At 46.2% G+C, this 19,867-nt stretch overlaps 1 protein-coding gene across 3 annotated transcripts in view; it reads left to right on the forward strand.

Annotated features, from left to right (window-relative positions):
* The window catches only part of RAB28 (RAB28, member RAS oncogene family), a 171,344-nt gene that overhangs the window by 60,276 nt on the left and 91,201 nt on the right, over positions 1 to 19,867 (forward strand). For all 3 annotated transcript variants that reach the window (XM_040419096.1, XM_040419098.1, XM_040419097.1), the window contains exon 4: positions 15,574 to 15,703. In XM_040419096.1, the coding sequence (XP_040275030.1) occupies positions 15,574 to 15,703 (130 nt within the window). The remainder of the gene's footprint in view (positions 1 to 15,573; positions 15,704 to 19,867) is intronic.

Genomic DNA, 19,867 nt, shown 5'->3' on the forward strand with positions numbered 1-19,867 from the left:
AGCAAAGACTCTAGGTGTAACAGACACGCCCCCATTGCTCCTAGAGACTCATTTGCATCATTTTTCTCAGCCATGTGGACACATATGAACATGGGACCAACACAGATGTCTTCGGCTGCAAAGCGCACATGCAACAGGTCAGCCAGTGTCATGGGTACAGATCTGCTGACAGATGCCCTTTAGGGCAGATTTTCTTTTGCCATCCTTGCAAAAGTCTTAAAGCTGATCTGTCAGCTGGATAAGGGACAATTAACTGTGGTACTACATGAGGATTGGTACTTTTTATTTTCATACTACCCCCCTGTTCTCTCACTATGTGCTGACTAGTCCCTAGTCTCTGCTGAAGTCCATTATCCGGACTGCTGAGCATATAATGGAGTGGACTTAGTGGTCTGGAAGTATTTCAGTGTATTCCAGAGTAGGGATCGACCGATATTGATTTTTTAGGGCCGATACCGATAATTTGTCAACTTTCAGGCCGATAGCCGATAATTTATACCGATATTCTGGGTATTTTTATTTTTGAGAGAAAAAAAAATTTCCTACACAAATCTGAAAATTAATGTTTATTGTTAACGTGTATTATTATTTTATTTTTTTTGTAAATCTTTTTCATTTATGTCCAGCACTCTGCCCTCCATGCTGGACGAGACATTGGTTTATATTTTGGCCAAAGCATAGTAAGCCACTCACCGCGTCAAGGTTGTCTCATGAGTGGTCCCTAACTCTTGTTCCTACCTGTTCATGGGCCATGACAGCCACATAAAATCCAGGGAATGCAGGTCAGCATGCAAGCCAAGTACACTTTGCTTGTAACCCCGTCCGGTGCCATTACAGCTTTCATCGGATTCCCTGGATTTTATGTGGCTGTCATGGCCCATGAACAGGTAGGAACAAGAGTTAGGGACCACTCATGAGACAACCTTGACGCGGTGAGTGGCTTACTATGCTTTGGCCAAAATATAAACCAATGTCTCGTCCAGCATGGAGGGCAGAGTGCTGGATGTAGTGTGCGATCACATTTGCATTTTCCGTTTGTATATGTATTTCGCCATAGTGATGTGCACCTACAGGCAGGTTGTGCTGACCCAACCCCTTATTTTTTTCTTTGTAGTATATATTGGAGGCGTGGCGATCTCCTTGGAGTCATTGCACACCTGACCAGTTAATCTGTCCTTGAGGCTGGTTTTAAAGTCAGTATAAAACTGAGTCTGCTTGTATAGAACCTACCATTAGCCATCTGGCTCCAGGAGAAGTATATGGTGGGTTCAGCATGCATGTTGGTACTTGCATCCCTGGATCCGATGAAAGCTGTAATGGCACCGGACGGGGTTACAAGCAAAGTGTACTTGGCTTGCATGCTGACCTGCATTCCCTGGATTTTATGTGGCTGTCATGGCCCATGAACAAGAGTTAGGGACCACTCATGAGACGACCTTGACGCGGTGAGTGGCTTACTATGCTTTGGCCAAAATATAAACCAATGTCTCGTCCAGCATGGAGGGCAGAGTGCTGGATGTAGTGTGCGATCACATTTGCATTTTCCGTTTGTATATGTATTTCGCCATAGTGATGTGCACCTACAGGCAGGTTGTGCTGACCCAACCCCTTATCTTTTTCATTTATACTTAATATTTTGGTGTTTTTTTTTTATAAAACTTTTAGCCCCCTTAGGGACTAGAACCCTTGTCCCATTCACCCTGATAGATCTCTATCAGGGTGAATAGGATCTCACACTGTCCCTGCTGCCCTGTGCTTTGTGCACACAGCAGCAGGGAGCTTAGCATGGCAGCCAGGGCTTCAATAGTGTCCTGGCTGCCATGGTAACCGATCGGAGCCCCAGGATTACACTGCTGGGGCTCCGATCGGAGGAGCAGGGGAGAGGGGATCCTGTGGCCACTGCCACCAATGAGTAATACTGGGTGGGGGGTGGGGGGGGGGGGCGCACTGGGCCACCAATGTTTTTACTATTGGGATGGGGGTGGGGGGCGCACTGCGCCACCAATGATTAATACTAGGGGGCTTGAGGGGGGGGGGGGGGGCGCACTGCGCCACCAATGAAGATACCTCTCTTTCATATACAGGAGGCGGGAGCTGGCTGCAGAGTCACATAGCCGGCTCCCGACCTCTATGAGCGGTAGCTGCGATCCGCGGCACCTAAGGGGTTAACTACCGCGGACCGCAGCTGCCGCTGATAGAGGTCGGGAGCCGGCTATGTGATTCTGCAGCCAGCTCCCGCCTCCTGTATATGAATTAATGAAAGACTCATCTTCATTGGTGGCGCAGCGGCCACAGCCCCTCCCCTCCTCTTGTCTCCTCTCCTGCCATTGGCGGCAGCAGCATCACAGGGGGAGGAGACACTGCTTCCTTCTCCCCTGTGCTGCGGAGGGAACACAGAACGCGCTGTCAGCAGCGTGTTCTGTGTTCCCAATACGTTATCGGAATATCGGCAAAATAGATACCGATAACGTTCAAAATCCTCACTATCGGCCAAACCGATAATCGGTCGATCCCTATTCCAGAGCTTTGTGGAGCAGTGATCCGGACTCGTGTAATAGTGCCTAATCCGCCTGATTCCCCAGCTATACACATGATGGCTATCAGTTGAGTTTGCATTCAGCCAACAGTGGTCTCCTCAGATCTCCCCATTAAATGGCACAATCGGCCAGCGGGCATGTTTACAATTCTGGAGTTTGCTTATCACCAGGTAGGACAAAGTATACAGTATATGCCCACATATACATTAGATTGCTGGAAGGTGCCACTAATATTTATAGAATGTGTATAAGCAGGTTTTCCCAGTCGTCTCCATGACAGCACATCCTGAGACTGACTTCCTCTGATAGGACAGGAAAAAACACAGAGAGGTTTAAAAACCCCACCCCTACCCCTCATCGCCAGTGTTTTTTCCTGTCCTGTCAAGGAAGGAAGACCAGAGAGGTGCTGGGAGCTCTTTTGGGTTCTTAGCCTAATTTTAATACCTGGATCATCTTGCACTGAAGACCGGAGGTCGGTTTCGGCGGCCCGGCTCTTCCCTCCTCCTGTGGGGTCTGTGCCCAGGCCCCTTATTTGTACGGTGGCCATGGCAAATCTCCCTCCTGCGGCGGTCCAGGAGGGCTTAATGCGGAATAGAACCCGCCGGGTGATGACGTCAGACACCGAGGGGGCGGGGCTTAGCGGTGTGACGGCACGCCGCTGGTGCATGCCCAGCGATGCTGGTCCCAACATGGCGCCCAGCGTTCTCACCCTGCCTGCAGTCTCTGGCGTTTCTGTGGACGGTAACTGTAAACATGAGTGCCCCTACCACCACTGACCTTTATGCAAAGAGTGTACCGCGTCTGTTGTCAAGTCCGAATCATCTAGTCTGCTGGAGAAGATTAAGTCCATGGTTAGAGTGGAAGTTCAATCTGCCCTGGCCCCCCGGGACCCTCCCCCACCACCATAGACCGTGTTCCTCTAGGGATCTTATGTATGTGGGAAGTGATTCCGATTCCGTGAATCTTGGAAAAATCTCAAGAATCCGATGAAGGTAACGAATATATTTTTGAATCCTGAGAATATTGAGGAGCTAATCAAAGCCATAACAGCCTCGATCAGAATAGAGATTCCCAGGAAGCCTAGATCTGTTCAGGAGGAAATATTTGGGGGTTTGGGGGAGAGGCAGAGATCTGTATTCCCAGTTCCGGATAACATACAGAAGATCATAAGAGCGGAATGGGATAATCCTGAAAAAAGGCTCCTTTATTCCCCGTGGCATAAAAAGGCGGTACCCCTTTGACGAGGCAGATTGCACAGACTGGGAGATCATTCCCAGAGTCGATGCTCCAGTGGCCAAGGTCGCAAAGCACACAGTCCTACCCTTTGAGGACGCTGCGCAGCTAAAGGACCCTATGGACAGAAAGGCAGAAAGCCTTCTTAAAAAAACGTGGGAAGCTACGTCTGCTCTTTTAAAACCGGGAGTGGCGGCGACATGTGTAGCTCATACCTTATCTGTGTGGCTGGAGCAATTAGAGCTTCACTTAATTAACAAGAGAGCAGATCTTGGACAGCCTTCCCCTGCTTAGAAAGGCCACTAATTTCCTGGCAGATGCCTCTGCTGAGTCTGTAAGACTTTCTGCCCGTACAGCAGTACTCTCTAAAACCATCAGAAGAGTCCTGTGGTTGAAGGCCTGGTCCTGTGATATGACCTCTAAAAATAAATTGATATCCTTACCGTTCCATGGGCAGTATGTGTTCGGCCCTGATCTGGATAAGGTCTTAGAAAATGCTACAGACCACAAAAAAGGTTTTCCCGAAGACAGATACAAAAATAGAAGGCAGTTTTTTGTAAACAACAGCAAGATACCAGATCAGATAGAGGAAAATCTGGAAGGTGGAGCTATGCCAAGGGCGGTAAAGAAAGGAATTTTCTTTTTAACCCCAACAAGGGAGATCCTTCCTCCTCCTCTTCCAAGCAATGATGCCATTCGTGTTGGGGGAAGACTCCGCTCCTTCATGAATTCCTGGGAGCAAGTCATCGCAGACCCGTATATAATCAGTATCGTAAACTGTAGAGTTGGATTCTCTTCCCCCCACAAAAATTAATGATAACCCAACTCCCCTGGCTTCAGAGGTCCTCTCTGTCCGAAGGCTTAAGGAATTATTATGCCTAGAGGCAATAGAGAGTGTTCCCAACAGGGAAATACGAAGGGGTCACTTTTCCCCATTGTTCCTAGTTCGTAAATCGAACGGCAAATTCCAGACCATTATAAATCTGAAGCCACTAAACAGACACATAACCTATAGCAGGTTCAAAATGGAAACTGTCAAATCCGCCGTGAAACTCATTAAAATGTGGGCTATGATGGCCACAATGGGCTCAAGGACGCCTATTTTCATGTTCCAATCCTTCCCCTATCCAGAAAAGATCTGAGGTTTGCAGTGAAGCTGAAAGAGAAGATTCATTACTTTAATTCAACTGTCTTCCTTTCGGAATATCTTCTGCTCCTCGCATCTTCTCCAAGATTATGGCAGAAGTAGTGGCCTCCCTAAGCCAAAAGGGAATATAACCAACAGATCGTTGGTTATAGCAGAAATGTCGGATCTCCTACAAGCTCATAGTCATGTGGTCCTTTCTCACCTTCAGAACCTGGGCTGCATAGTCAACTGGGAGAAATCCAATCTTGTCCCAAACCATCAAATAATATTTTTAGGCATCCTCCTGGCTTCCATCTCCGAAGGTCCAGGATCTGAAGTTAGGCATCCAACAATTCTTAAGAAAGCCCTTTTGTTCGATCAGACAGGCCATGAAGATTTTAGGTCTTTCATCTTCTTGCATTCCAGCTGTCGCCTGGGCCCAATTCCTCATGAGGCCTCTGCAGGACCTCATCCTCAGGTAATGGAACAGATCTCAGTTAACCTTAGACCAGAGGATGTCTGTAAGCAAAGAGGTAAAGACCTCCTTATAGTGGTGGCTCAGAGACAAGAATCTGGAGTCAGGAGTCTCTTGGAGCCAGGAGGAGGTGCTATCATTGACAACGGAAGCCAGTTCCTGGGGCTGGGGTGCCCTTACTGCCTCAGGTTCCTTTCAGGGGACTTGGTCCGAAGCTCAAAGGAGGATATCATCCAACTACAAATAACTTCGGGCTATATGGGAAGGCGGCCTTTCAGAGGATCCCAAATCAATGGGGCAATCAAAGTCTAGATCTGTTCGCCTCAAGAAGAAACCACAAAGTACCGCATTACTTCTCGCTCAATCCAAGGGATCCCTGTGTGGCAGTAGACGCCTTAACTCATGACTGGACGTCGGGACTTGTTTATGCCTTCCCCCAATCCCGATGATTCCAAAGGTTCTGCAGAAATTTCAATCCGAAAGATGTGTCCTAATCCTGGTCGTCCCCTTTTGGCCCAGAAGGGGCTGGTTCGGTCTCTTAAAATCCCTCATCCAGGAAGATCTAATCCTGTTCTCCCCTAGAAAAGATCTTCTAATGCAGGGTCCAATCTCTCATCCGAACCCCAGTCTTCTCAAGCTGTCAGCCTGGTTACTGAGCAATCCATCCTCTTTGGTCTAGGTCTATCACAGAGGGCTGTAAATACCTTTTGCTCAGTAGAAAATCCAATACCTCTAAGACATATCTTAAGGTTTGGAAAAAATGTGCATCCTGGTGTGGTGTTAGGTTTAACTAATCCACCCCCAATATCCCTCGGTTTGGATATGGGTCTCTCCCCAAATACCCTTAAGGTACAGGTTTCCGCATTAGGTGCCCTATATAACACTAGTCTTCATGAGGTCTTCTGGGTGTCTAGGTTTTTAAAAGCGGCTGTTGGATTGAAACCCAGAATTAAAAATATGGTCGCTCCATGGAACCTGAATACTGTTCTTACAGTGCCCCCTGCACAGTGCCCCCAGTATAGGCAATGGCCCTGCACATTGCCCCCAGTATAGGCAATGGCCCTGCACAGTGCCCCCAGTATAGGCAATGGCCCTGCACAGTGCCCCCAGTATAGGCAATGGCCCTGCACAGTGCCCCCAGTATAGGCATTGGCCCTGCACAGTGCCCCCAGTATAGGCATTGGCCCTGCACAGTGCCCCCAGTATAGGCATTGGCCCTGCACAGTGCCCCCAGTATAGGCAATGGCCCTGCACAGTGCCCCCAGTTTTGGCAAAGGCCCTGCACAGTGCCCCCAGTTTTGGCAATGGCCCTGTCGCTCCCTACATGATCATGTTCCCATGCGTGGACTATAGGTATTTTTTTTTCTTTAACCACCTCCCGTCCGCACGTTGACTAAAAACGTCCAGGAGGTGGTTCTATATCTCTGAATAGACGTTCCAGAACGTCCATTCAGAGATCGCAGCTGCACGCTAATCGTGCAGCTGCAGATCGGGTTGCCCGCTGTCAGTGACAGCAGGGCAACCCTTAGAGAAGGCAGGGACAGTTCCCAGGTGTCCCTGCCTTCTAGATCGCTGTATACAGGAAGCTATAAATAGAGTGCAGGAGCTGTCGGGTCTTTCACAGGCTGTACATGAGAAATCAATAGTAAAAAAATAAATAAAAAAAGTGAAGTTAAATGTCCCCCAGAGGTCTTGTATGACCTTATGGGGGATGAAAAGTGTTAAAATAAAAAAATTAAAAAAGGGTTTCACATGTAAAAAAAAAAAAAGTAAGGAATAAAAGAAAATTATTAAAATAACTATATAACTATTAAACTATATCTCTCAGAACATGGACACATTAAAACATAATTTTTTTTATTTCAAAAATGCTATTATTGTGTTAAAGTGAAATAAATAAAAAAAAAGTATACATATTAGGTATCGGCGCGTCTGTAACAACCAGCTCTATAAAAATATCACATGACCTAACCCCTCGGGTGAACACCATAAAAAATAAAAACTGTGTAAAAAAAAAAAGCTATTTTTGTCACCTTACATCACAAAAACCAAGTGATCAAAAAGGCGTATGTCCCACAAAATGGTACCAATAAAACCGTCACCTCATTCTGCAAAAAATGAGCCCCTACATAAGAAAATCGCTAAAAAAACCAAAAAAAACTATAGCATGGACACATTAAAACATAATTTTTTTGTTTCAAAACTGCTATTATTGTGTAAAGCTTAAATAAATAAGAAAAAGTATACATTTTAGGTATTGCCACGTCCGTAATGTTCTGCTCTATTAAAATGTCACATGACCTAACCCCTCAGCTGAACGCTGTAAAAATAAAAAAATAAAAACTGTGCTAAAACAACCAATTTTTTGGTCACCTTGCCCCATAAAGTGTTATAATGAATGATCAGAAAATCATATGTACCCAAAAATAGTACCAATAAAACTGGCACCTTATCCCCTAGTTTCCAAAATGGGGTAACTTTTTGGGAGTTTCTACTGTAAGGTTGCATCAGGCGGGCTTCAAATGGGACATGACATCTAAAAACCAGCTCAGCAAAATCTGCCTTACAAAAACCATATGGTGCTCCTTTTCTTCTGTGTCCTGCCGTGTGCCCATACAGCAGTTTAACCCCACATGTGGGGTGTTTTTGTAAACCGCAGAATCAGGGTAAAAAAATATTGAGTTTTGTTTGGCTGTTAACCCTCGATGTGTTAAAGAACAAAATGGATTAAAATGGAAAATCTGCCAAAAAAGTGAAATTTTAAAATTTGATCTCCATTTTCCTTTAATTCTTGTGGAACGCCTAAAGCAGGGGTGTCAAACTCAAATTCATCGGGGGCCGCATCAGCAGTTTGGTCACCCTCAAAGGGCCGGAAAACTTACAGTTACTTGGCTTGGCCCTTGGGGATCTCGGACGCCACTTCCACACTTTGGCCGGGGGCTCGGTGGAGCTGATGAGGTGTTTTATCCTAATGAGAAAGATTTCATAATAAGTATTTGGAGAAGGTGCAGAGGGATAGCAGAGCAGGGAGAGGCTGGTGCTGCTACTAGGGGGTCATACCATGGGGGAGTAATAAAGCCCACCATAATGCCCCCCCCAGTAGTAATAATTCTCCTTATAATGTGACAGTGCAAAAAATACCCCCTTGTAATGCCCCCATTTGAGCTAATGTCCTCATAGTGCCCCCATAATGTGCCAGTATAAAATACCCCTATATAGTGCCCCTAGTAAATGACCCCATAGTGCTCCACACCGTCCTTCCTCCTAGTGCCCCCCATAATGTACCAGTATAAAATGCCCCAGTAGATGCCCTCAGTGTCCCCCATAATTTGCAAGTATAAAATACCCCTTCTTAGTGTCCCCCGTAGATGACCCCATAGTAATCCTCTCCCCCCTTCCCCATAATACCCACCATGTGTCCCAGTATAAAATTGTACTGTACAGAGAGCCCATATAAAATACCCCTTCTTTGTGGCCTCAGTAGATGCCCCTATAGTGCCCCCAATCATGTGCCGGTATTAACAGCCCCCCCTGTGCCAGTAATAATAGCCCCCTATGCCAGTAATAGCAGCCCCCCTGTGCCAGAAATAACAGCCCCCAGTAATAACAGCCCCCAGTAATAACAGCCCCTCTGTGCCAGTAATAACAGCCCCCAGTAATAAGAGCCCCTCTGTGCCAGTAATAACAGACCCCAGTAATAAGAGCTCCTCTGTGCCAGTAATAACAGCCCCCAGTAATAAGAGCCCCTCTGTGCCAGTAATAACAGCCCCCAGTAATAACAGCCCCTCTGTGTCAGTAATAACAGCCCCCAGTAATAAGAGCCCCTCTGTGTCAGTAATAACAGCCCCCAGTAATAACAGCCCCTCTGTGCCAGTAATAACAGCCCCCAGTAATAACAGCCCCTCTGTGTCAGTAATAACAGCCCCTCTGTGTCAGTAATAACAGCCCCTCTGTGCCAGTAATAACAGCCCCCCCTTTGCCAGTAATAACAGCCCCCCCTTTGCCAGTAATAACAGCCCCCCCTTTGCCAGTAATAACAGCCCCCGCCAGTAAAAGTATTGTACATAATAAAAAATAAAACACATACTTACCTCCATGTCAGTGATGCGATGCAGGCCTCTTCTGGCCTGTGTCCCACGCTGTATGGCTCAGGCAGCGCGATGACGTCATCGCGCCGCCTGCGCCGTCCTCTGATAGGCTGCCGGCCTAGTGCCTGCAGCCTATCAGAGGAAGGGAAAGGGACACGCCTCTCCCTCCCCTACCGTAGCACAGGCAGGCATCTGTATCGCTGTCCTGAGGACGGCGATACAGATGACTGGAGATGAGCGCTTCCACAATGGAAGCGCTCATCTCCCTGTGCCCAGCCGCCGCCACCAGCTCGCTCGCTGCGTGGGCCACATGACGAGGTCTGGCGGGCCTTGTGTTTGACACCTGTGGCCTAAAGGGTTAACAAAGTTTGTAAAATCAGTTTTAAGTAACTTGAGGGGTGTAGTTTCTACAAAGGGGTCATTTATGGGGGTATCCACTATGTAAGCCCCCACAAAGTGACTTCAGACCTGAACTGGTCCTTAAAAAGTGTGTTTTGGCAATTTTCAAAAATTTTTAAGAATTGCTTCTAAAATTATAAGCCTTCTAACGTCCTAAAAAAATTACCAAAATGATGCCAACATAATGTAGACATATGGGGAATGTTAAGTAATAAATATTTTATGAGGAATCGCTTTCTGTTTTAAAAGAAGAGAAATAGAAATTTAGAAAATTACGACTATCATGAAGTACAATGTGTCACGAGAAAACAGTCTCTGAACAGTGCTCCAGACAAAAAAAAATACCTAGTAGCCATTGGCTCCTGAACTGAAAAATTTAGGAGCCAAATTAAATTTTTAGTCGCCAAATCGAAACCAAATCAAAATTTGGGTATCGTAAAGGAAGAGAGCATATTTAAAAGAAGAAAAACTACCATAAGAGGACACAGTTTTAAATTAGAGGGGCAAAGGTTTAAAGGTAATATAAGGAAGTATTACTTTACTGAGAGAGTAGTGGATGCATGGAATAGCCTTCCTGCAGAAGTGGTAGCTGCAAATACAGTGAAGGGGTTTAAGCATGCATGGGATAGGCATAAGGCCATCCTTCATATAAGATAGGGCCGGGGCTATCCATAGTACTCAGTATATTGGGCAGACTAGATGGGCCAAATGGTTCTTATCTGCCGACACATTCTATGTTTCTATGTTTCTATGTGACAACGCTACGCCAATCAGATCAGCGTAGGGTTGTTTCGATACCAAACTTTTGATTCGCTTTCGTCACCATAAAAAAGTATTGCGATACTCAATACCACGCAAAAAAACTAAGTAGCCTTAGTGTTTTTTTTTGTTTTTTTTAACTTACTATTAGCCCCCTTAGGGGCTGGAACCCTTGTCCTATTCAACCTTAGGCCCCTTTCACATGGGCGAGATTTCTGCGCGGGTGCAATGCGTGAGGTGAACGCATTACACCCGCACTGAATCTGGACCTATTCATTTCTATGGGGCTGTGCACATGAGCTGCGATATTCACGCATCACTTGTGCGTTGCGTGAAAATCGCAGCATGCTCTCTGTTGTTAATGGGGCTGCGTGAAAATTGCAAGCATCCGCAAGCAAGTGCGGATGCGGTGCGATTTTCACGCATGGTTGCTAGGATGAAAGTCTATTCACTGTGTTATTTTCCCTTATAACATGGTTATAAGGGAAAATAATAGCATTCTTTAATACTGAATGCTTAGTAAAAGGTCAATTGAGGGTTAAAAAAATAATAATTAACTCACCTCCTCCAATTGATCACGTAGCTGCCGGTCTCCTGTTCTTTCTTTAGAACCTGTCAAAGGACCTGTGGTGACGTCACTGTGCTCATCACATGGTACAATCACATGATCCATCACCATGGTAATGGACCATGTGATGAGCTCAGTGACGTCACCACAGGTCCTTTGACAGGTCCTGAAGAAAGGACAGGAGATCGGCAGCTCCCTGTGCCACCAATGAAGATTACTGACCTGTTAATACAAATACAGGAGGCGGGTGCCGGAATCAAATAGCAGTCACCCGACCTCTATGACAGGGAGCTGCGATCCGTTGCAGTTAACCCCTCAAGTACCGCACCTGAAGGGTTAACTGCCATCTGCCGCTGATCGCAGCTTCCTGTCATAGAGGTCGGGTGCCGGCTATTTGATTCTGGCACCCGCCTCCTGTATTTGTATTAACAGGTCAGTTATCTTCATTGGTGGCGCAGTGGCCACAGCCCCTCCCCTCCTCCTCCTGTCTCTCTTCTTATCGGCGGCGGCAGCAGCAGCACAGGGGGGAGGGAGAGACTCCTCCACTGTGCTGCTGTGAAGAACATCGGCGGCGGGGCAGAGAACTATCAGCTCCTGTGCCCCGCCGCTGTATTCAACTGCAGAGCTGCGGCGGCGGGTCTGGTCGCAAATGGCGACAAGACTAAAAAGTCTTGTCGCCATTTGTAAATTCTAAGTCGCACTGGCGACCGTTTTGGTCGCCATCTGGAGCCCTGTCTGACTGGTTTGGATAAGTAAAAGTGTTCCAAAGTTATTACCACGTAAAGTGAGATATGTCAGATTTGCAAAATTAGGCCTGGTCAGGAAAGGGGCAAATGGCCCAGATGTGAAGTGGTTAACTCGCTGCCTTTTGTGTCACTCATATACTCGTTTTTAATGGCCATTAGATGGGTGCACTTTTGTCTAAACGGCCGTTAAAAACATGGTGTCCATCTGACCAAAATAGGACATTTAAAAACAAAACAAAAAAAACACCATGTGAATAGCCCCATAGACTGTAATGGTTCTGAAAACGGCCGTCATGTGAATGAACCCTTAATCCCAAGGTGAAACCTTTTTTATTTTTTATTTTTTATTTCATAAATTCCTGCTCGAGTTCTAGTGGTCCGGTCAATCCCTGCCCGTGCTTCGTCCTTACATCTGCCCCCTTTTATAGAAAGGATTGCCACAGCCTTTGGGTGAAATGTAAATAAATTGAATTTGGCCAAGATCTTGGAAGAATGTCCTGATTTTATGGACTTTCCCCGGCAGACCCCCTCTGCCTCTGTGAATAAGACCATTCAGTTTGAATATTTGGGGAATTAATTACTTTCCAAATGAACTTCCCTATCGTGCTACTCATTAATTATAAAACCTGCGTGCTCTGCGGCGTGTCCCGTCCCTCGCCGGGCGGCAGACTAACATTGAATGAAATGTAAATCTGTGTAGTGTGCCGGGTAGGATGAATATTTCTATGTTTTAAACTAAAAAAAAGGCCTACTTTTCTTTTATTGACTATAAAATGAACCTTTTAGTTTTCCATTTGATTAATGAATTTTAGTTTTTTCCCTAACTCAATCCAGTTGTTGTATGGGGTGAACCAGAGAGAATAACTAGGAAAAAAAAAAAACTGTATAATATAAATAATTATACTGTATATAATAGTAGTAGTAGTATAATACAGTGATGAGGTTTTACATTTTCGCCCTAAGTCATGTAAGTTGTTTCCTTACGCGCTACAGCAATTGTTTCCCAAGCATTTTGGTAATCCCCAGGGTGTAATGGCCTGTTCACATTGCGGCGTTTTTGCTCACCCGCCAGTATTCCATTTTGTTTTCCATCAGAGGCAGTGCTGCAGTTTTGTGGGCTGGTGGTTTAAAGCCACGACCGCACCAGGAATTGGCATGTCCCTTCTTGACGCTGTGTGTGGACAGCCACTTCTTGAAGCTGCCATGGGTGTCCCCTCGCGATTTAGCACCATTCAGTTGAGCTAAGCCGCGGGCGGGTCTGCAGCATCCAAACTGAACAACCGCGTCTGAACGGGCCCTTAAAGGGAGTCTGACAGCACCATTCTGCCTGTGAAACTAATTCCATTGCTGGGTAGCGGAATAAAACCGCAGCAGGATACAAAAATGTGATGTGAACCCACTGGGGAAGGGGGGGGGGGATTATAAAACATTTCTGTGGGGCCCAGTCAGTTCTAGCTACATCACTGCACAGCTCCTTCTCTCCTCCAGGCCCGGCCCAGAGGTGACGTCATGACGTGTGTCTCACTGCTGTGCCGGGCCGGAGGAGAGAAGGAGCGCAGGGAGATGAGCTGCGGTTAGTGAATGACAGGAGCGCCGGCTCTCCTGCGCTCCAGCTATGATAGGTATGTGAGGGGCCACTGGGGGGTCATTACACTGTGAGGGCCCCTTACACAGTATAATGACCCCCAGTGCCACCCATTTAGTATAATGACCCCCCAGTGCCCCCTCCATACAGTATAATGACCCCCAGTGTGAGGGGTCATTATTCTGAATGGGGGGTGACTGTGGGGTCATTATTCTGAATGGAGGGTCACTGTGGGGTCATTATACTGTGTAGGGGGCCACTGGGGGTCATTATACTGTGTGTGGGGGGGCATTGGGCGGGTCATTATACTATGTGAAGGATTATTGGGGGTCATTATACAGTGTGGGAGCCACAGGGGGACATGTAAATGTAAAGAAATGCCACAATGGGGCCCACTGAGATTTATCGCCCAAGGGCCCACATGATCCTGGAGCCGGTCCTGCCCTGGACACTTGACAACTCATTTGCATATTGGATCCAACTTCAGAGTTTGGACTTCGGTATAACCAACGCTGGATTTAGTTTAGTAAGCAGAAAGACCCTGACAGACCCCCTTTAAGCTGGCCATAAGTAACCATACTTATTAGCTGAACGTGGGACGAACCTGCTGATTTGGGCAGGACTGACCAACTGTCTACGGGGATGTCTGGATTCCCCCCTTCCAATGGCACGGGTTGGCGGGAGGAAAGGATCCGGTATTTTAAATTTCAGCAGATCCGGGTTATTTGAGTAACATTTGCTGTTTGTCTTAGGCCTCTTTCACCTGAGCGAGTTTTCTGCGCGGGAACACATAGCACGGCCCTGAATCCTGACCCGTTCATGTCAGTGGGTCTGTGCACATCATCAGAACCCCAGCAGGTTCTATATTCTGCGTTTTTCGTGAATGGGGCTTCAGTGAAAAACACATCGCACCCGGATGCAACGCTTTCACTGATGGTTGCTAGGAGATGTTGTTTGTAAATATTCTTTTTTTTTTTTTCATGCGCATGAAAAACGCATCAAAACTGATCGCACCCGCGCGGAAAAAACAAACGCTGAACGCAGTTACACACAAAACTGATTGAACTGTATTGAGAAATGGTGCGAGTTTCACCGAACGCACCCTGACACAATCCGTATCGTTTGTGTGAATGAGGCCCTATGTGCATAACGGCCAGTGGGCAGCAGGCGAACATCTCATGGGCACGGCCGGCTTTCACTTCTTTCACACTTGTATAGGTGCATGTTCGCCGTAGATAGCTTTGGGCCGAACGCCTCTATGGCTAAAAGCCGTGCCCTGACTCCTCCATACACAGCTGGGAAACGCAACACGCCTGATCCTTTCCCAACATCTGCTGCCAAAGGAGAGTCAGGACACCCCATACACCTGAGATTGTTGATTGATCCCACCGAAATCGTCAGGCCTCGCCAAATTTCCGCTTATATGTATGGACCTCTCATAATTATGAAGGAATCTGGGACTCTAGATACAGCAAGTTACTGGATGAGAGGGACCGATCTAGGGTCAAGTCTAATTTTGCAAGGTTTTTCTGTCTCTCTATGAAGACATCTGAAAAGTTCCTTCTCCTCTTTATCATCGGTGGTCCAATGTTGTTAAATGAGGCATACTTCTCTGTTTTAGCTCCTTTTAGTTTTTTTCTTATAAAATTGGCATTGACTATTTGTTGTCCATCTGCTTGGTGACTCGCCTCCTACCGAATAGCCTCTTGTCTTCAGAATTATGGACTATTTCTCCTCAGATCCCCCAAGTCTCCTTGAATTCTGTGGTTACTTTGCAGTTGTCTTCTTATCTGTGCTGAAACGATTATCTTCTACTTAGCATGTCTTTGTTACTGCTTGGGCCACCTATAGATAACCTCCGTTAATCCTGGTAATGCTTGCCGAATATTAACGCTTGTCACAGGATCTAAACCTTCTGGCCAAAGCTATCTTGTCATCTACTGTAAGACCATGATGTCGTCTCATGGTTGCAGAATGATCAGATTTTGTAGTTCTCCTAGTTCTTGCTTATTGTGTGGGTAACGATGCATAATAGCACTCAATTCAATCTCTTTCAGGGAGTCCTCTTGGTCTATGATATCACCAACTATCAGAGCTTTGAGAATCTAGAAGACTGGTTTTCCATGGTCAAGAAAGTGAATGAAGAATCAGAAACACCGCCGTTTGTAGCGCTTGTAGGCAATAAAAGTAAGTGCAACCTGGACACGACACAATTTATGTACGTATGTGTGCCTTTACATCCACATGAAGCTACAGGTAACTTCAAAGACTCAAGGTCTCAACTTAAAGTCTGTAAGAAATGTTCTTTGGATCAAATGCCATACTTCTTTTTATTAATTATTCGTCTATACTGCCATGATACATAATGAGATATTCAGTTGTCGGTCTGTTCGAAGGATAGGCCATTTGGACAATAAGAGCGTATTGATAGGATATGCCATAAATGTCTGATAGGTGTGAGTCCAACCTCTGGGATTCGCTGTTATCCGCTGTGAATGGAGAAGATGCTGCGCATGCACGGCTATCTCCATCACTGCTGTAGGACCTCAGAATATAGCAGAGTGCTAGCTCGACTGGAGACAGCCTCACAGGCCTCCTGGGACACATGCCGTCCGGAAGAACAAAGGGGTGAATTTATTAAGGTTAGTGTTTTATACACCACTCTTAAAGGGATAGGTCATCAGTATCTGATAGGTGGTGGTCTGACACCCAGGACCCGTGCCGATTAGATGTTTGGAAGGCATCAACTCTCAAAGTAGCACCACAGCTTTCTCTCAGCTCACCGAGCCCAGTGCCGTACATTGTGCAGCGTCAGTATTTGGTTTCGAAGCTCGGTGCCATTCAGGTCAATGGGGCTGAACTATGCCTAGGCCATGTGACAGATGAACGTGATGTCACATGGCCTAGGCAAAGCTGTGAGATCTGCTGCCTTCTCAAACAGCTGATTGGCGGGGGTCCCGGGTGTCGGACCCCCACTGATCAGATACTGATAACCGATCTAGAGGATCGGCCATCGGTATTAAAGTCTCGGAATACCCCTATACAGGGGTTGTCCTCAGTATAGGTCAACAGTATGTGATTGGAGGGGTCCAACACCTGCGAGCCCTGCTGCCTTCTCTGTGCGGACCATGCACAGTACCGTACATTGAATACCGACTGTTCTTGGTATTGTGCTCAGCACCATGTGACCCATGAATGTGACGTCACACAGCCTAGGAAAAGCTTTTAGAAGGACGCAGCACTACTGCGAGCTCCGGTGACTTCTCCAACGGCGGATCGGCTGGGGTCTCAGGTGTCGGACCGACCCCCACTGATCAGATACTAAAGACCAATCCATAGGATAGGTCATCGGTATAAAAATCTCGAAAAAACCTCTTTAATAAAAAAAAAATATGTTGTACAGTAAGAAGTTCCAAACTGAATTAAGAGGAGCACACCCGCTATGAGAGGACATATGCTTGAGTAAATGTGGCTGCAGGAGGTCTTGCCCCCCTCCTGCTTCTTCACACCCACTTTATCAGGTGTGACCAGCACGACCTAAAAACACAAAAAGGCACAAATTGTTGTGTGCTTGCACAAAAAGTGCAACTTTTTGATGCCACGTTTTTGGAGCACTGCACTTGATAAATTCCCTTAAACATGACTGCAGTACACCGCAAACTGCCGTCCATCTGTTTGGCAACGCAAAGCATCAAAACACTTATTAATCCTATTGGAAAAGAATGCAAATGAAGAGCGCCCCATCTGCCACTGTTCCTTTTGCAGGAGTCTCTGGTTTGGTTGATACGAGCTAATTTGCGTCCTATTCCGTGGCGCAATTCCTGTAAATCATTCTCCATACACCCGCTGGGACCAGTACGCACCAGTCTAGCGAAAGAGAAAGTAGAAGCTGCAGCCCTCTCCAACCCCCCCCCTTCCATCCACGACCAACCACGCTGCCATTGATTGGTAACATTGCTCCCCCGTTATTCTAGCCATTATGGGGTCCCAGCGGTCAGAGCCCACCGATCCGAGCCTGGTCAGAGAAGACGCCATTTATAAGATCATATGTTTGACAAATGCGCCTTTCTTGCGCTTACTTTCGTGTTCTTAAGTAACCCTGCCTGCTTAGCCTGTTCACTCTCTAAGGTGACTCCAAATGTGTCAAGCCTACATTCCCAGCGGAGCTATTCTAAACAGATATTAACCCAGGATGTATGGGAGCTGCACTCCCGCTGATTTATAGCCCCCCTGTCTCAGGGCCAGTGGTTATCTGCAGCCTCTAGTGAGGATAGGAATTATCAGGCACCAGCGGAGGGGAATGGATGGATGATTTCAACATAAAGATATTAACCAGGCCTCTTCCCCTGGTCTCTAATATGGACTCATAAGTCAGATTTTTAAACAGTCTTCTTGACAGGCAGGGGCAAGGAGGGAGAGAGTGTCAACCCTAATTACCAATGTTGACTGTATGTACTCTGCGCCCATGATTGATCGGCGCAGTATGGACAACTCTCCGCAAAGAGCGATGGGCTGTTACACCGAGAGGTTTAAAGGTTACGGGCTAATGTACTCTTTAGCTGGAGATTTCTGCTTTCAGCCGTGATCTCTGAGAAGGATAACCGTTGTCCCTGAAGCCAAGATTTTGTCAATGGATACGGTATTGGAACATATCTATATTATCAGTGTGCTCATTGATTCTCATAGTAACCTACAGTTTACAACAGATTTCCAAAAATGAACAGAATTGTAAAACTTGTGCAATCTTTGTGTTACGTGACTTACCCCGGTGTTTTGGGAGGCGAGCTTCAAGAAAGGATTTCCAAGCCACAAAACCGGCTGCAGACTCCATATTAAAGGGTTTTGTCTCCCTTCAGCAAATAGCATTTATTATGGAGAGGAAGTTACTACAAGGCACTTACTAATGTATTGTGATTGTCCATATTGTCTCCTTTGCTGGCTGGATTCATTTTTCCATCACATTATAGACTGCTCGTTTCCATGGTTATGACCACCTGCAATCCATTAGGGGTGGTCGTGCTTGCACACTATAGGAAAAAGCGTCAGCCTCTCTTGTGGCCGGGACCGCGGGACCGACATAGGCTAGTGCTTTTTCCTACATCATGCTGATGGAGTGCAGGGTGGTCGTAACCATGGAAACAAGCAGCGTATAATGTGATGGAAAAATGAATGAAGCCAGCAAACAAAGCAATATGGATAATAACAATACATTAGTAAGTGCCTTGTATTAACTTCTGCTGCAAAATAAATGGAATTTTCTGCAGTGAGACAACCCCTTTTTAAAGGGGTTCTCTGGGAATTAAGAAAATGAAAATACTTAAATATTACTTTATTCTAAATATATTCCAAAATACCTTTCATTAGTTATAATGGCTCGTTTTGTCTATGGAGCAATAATTAGGAGGAACAAAATGGCTTCTGTCCTATTAGTGCACACAAAGCCTGTCCTGATCACACAGAAGGACAAGTTATTTCACAAGACTGAGGTAAAGAGCTGCCTCATCCTCCTCTCTGCTCTGCTGGCCAGGGATTATGGTCCAGAATACAGATGAGAAGATCTTCAGCTGAATCTCTGTAGGAATGGAGTTCATGAGGAGACATGAAGTACAGAGAGGATGGACAGGACGGACTGTGGTAATGGAGACTGCATACAAGTGCTGCTGCTCATTAGCCACATCTCCTCATGAACTCCATTTATACAGAGATTCAGCTTATCCCCATATTAAACTGTACTCAGGATCATAATCCCTGGCCAGCAGAGCAGAGAGGGGGATGAGGCAGCTCTTTAGCTCAGCGTTGTGAAGTAACTTGTCCTCCTGTGTGATTAGGACAGGTTATGTGTGCACTAATAGGACGACGGCCATTTTGTTTTTTCCTAATAATTGCTCCCCAGACAAAACGAGCCATTATAACTAATGCAAGGTATTTGGGAATATATTTATAAAGACGTAATATCTAAGTATTTTCATTTTATTAATTCCCGGGAAACCCCTTTAAGGACTGCACGAGAAAGTAGTCAATGAACATTTTAGGTTTGCATTTTGCTTCTCAAGTCCCTGATCTGGTGACAAACTACTTAGCTGTGGTCCCTGTTGACTGCAGTCTGATGGGTGCTCAGGGCAGTACCCCTGAGATTGCAGTGGTGGATGTAAAGATGTTGAGGTGTGACATCAAGCACCCACCTGGAGGGACGTAGTCATCCCTTGGTTAAGATTCTTATATAGAGCCCCAAGTTTGTAAACTACATGATTGTATCTCAATAGGCATCAATTATATCTATAATTTCCCAACATCGTCAGCTTTATGTGTGCCCTAAAACCTAACTTTTTTAGAGTGGCCTGTTATAGTCCT

Source organism: Bufo bufo, chromosome 2, assembly GCF_905171765.1.
Source record: "Bufo bufo chromosome 2, aBufBuf1.1, whole genome shotgun sequence".
Lineage (NCBI taxonomy): Eukaryota > Metazoa > Chordata > Amphibia > Anura > Bufonidae > Bufo > Bufo bufo.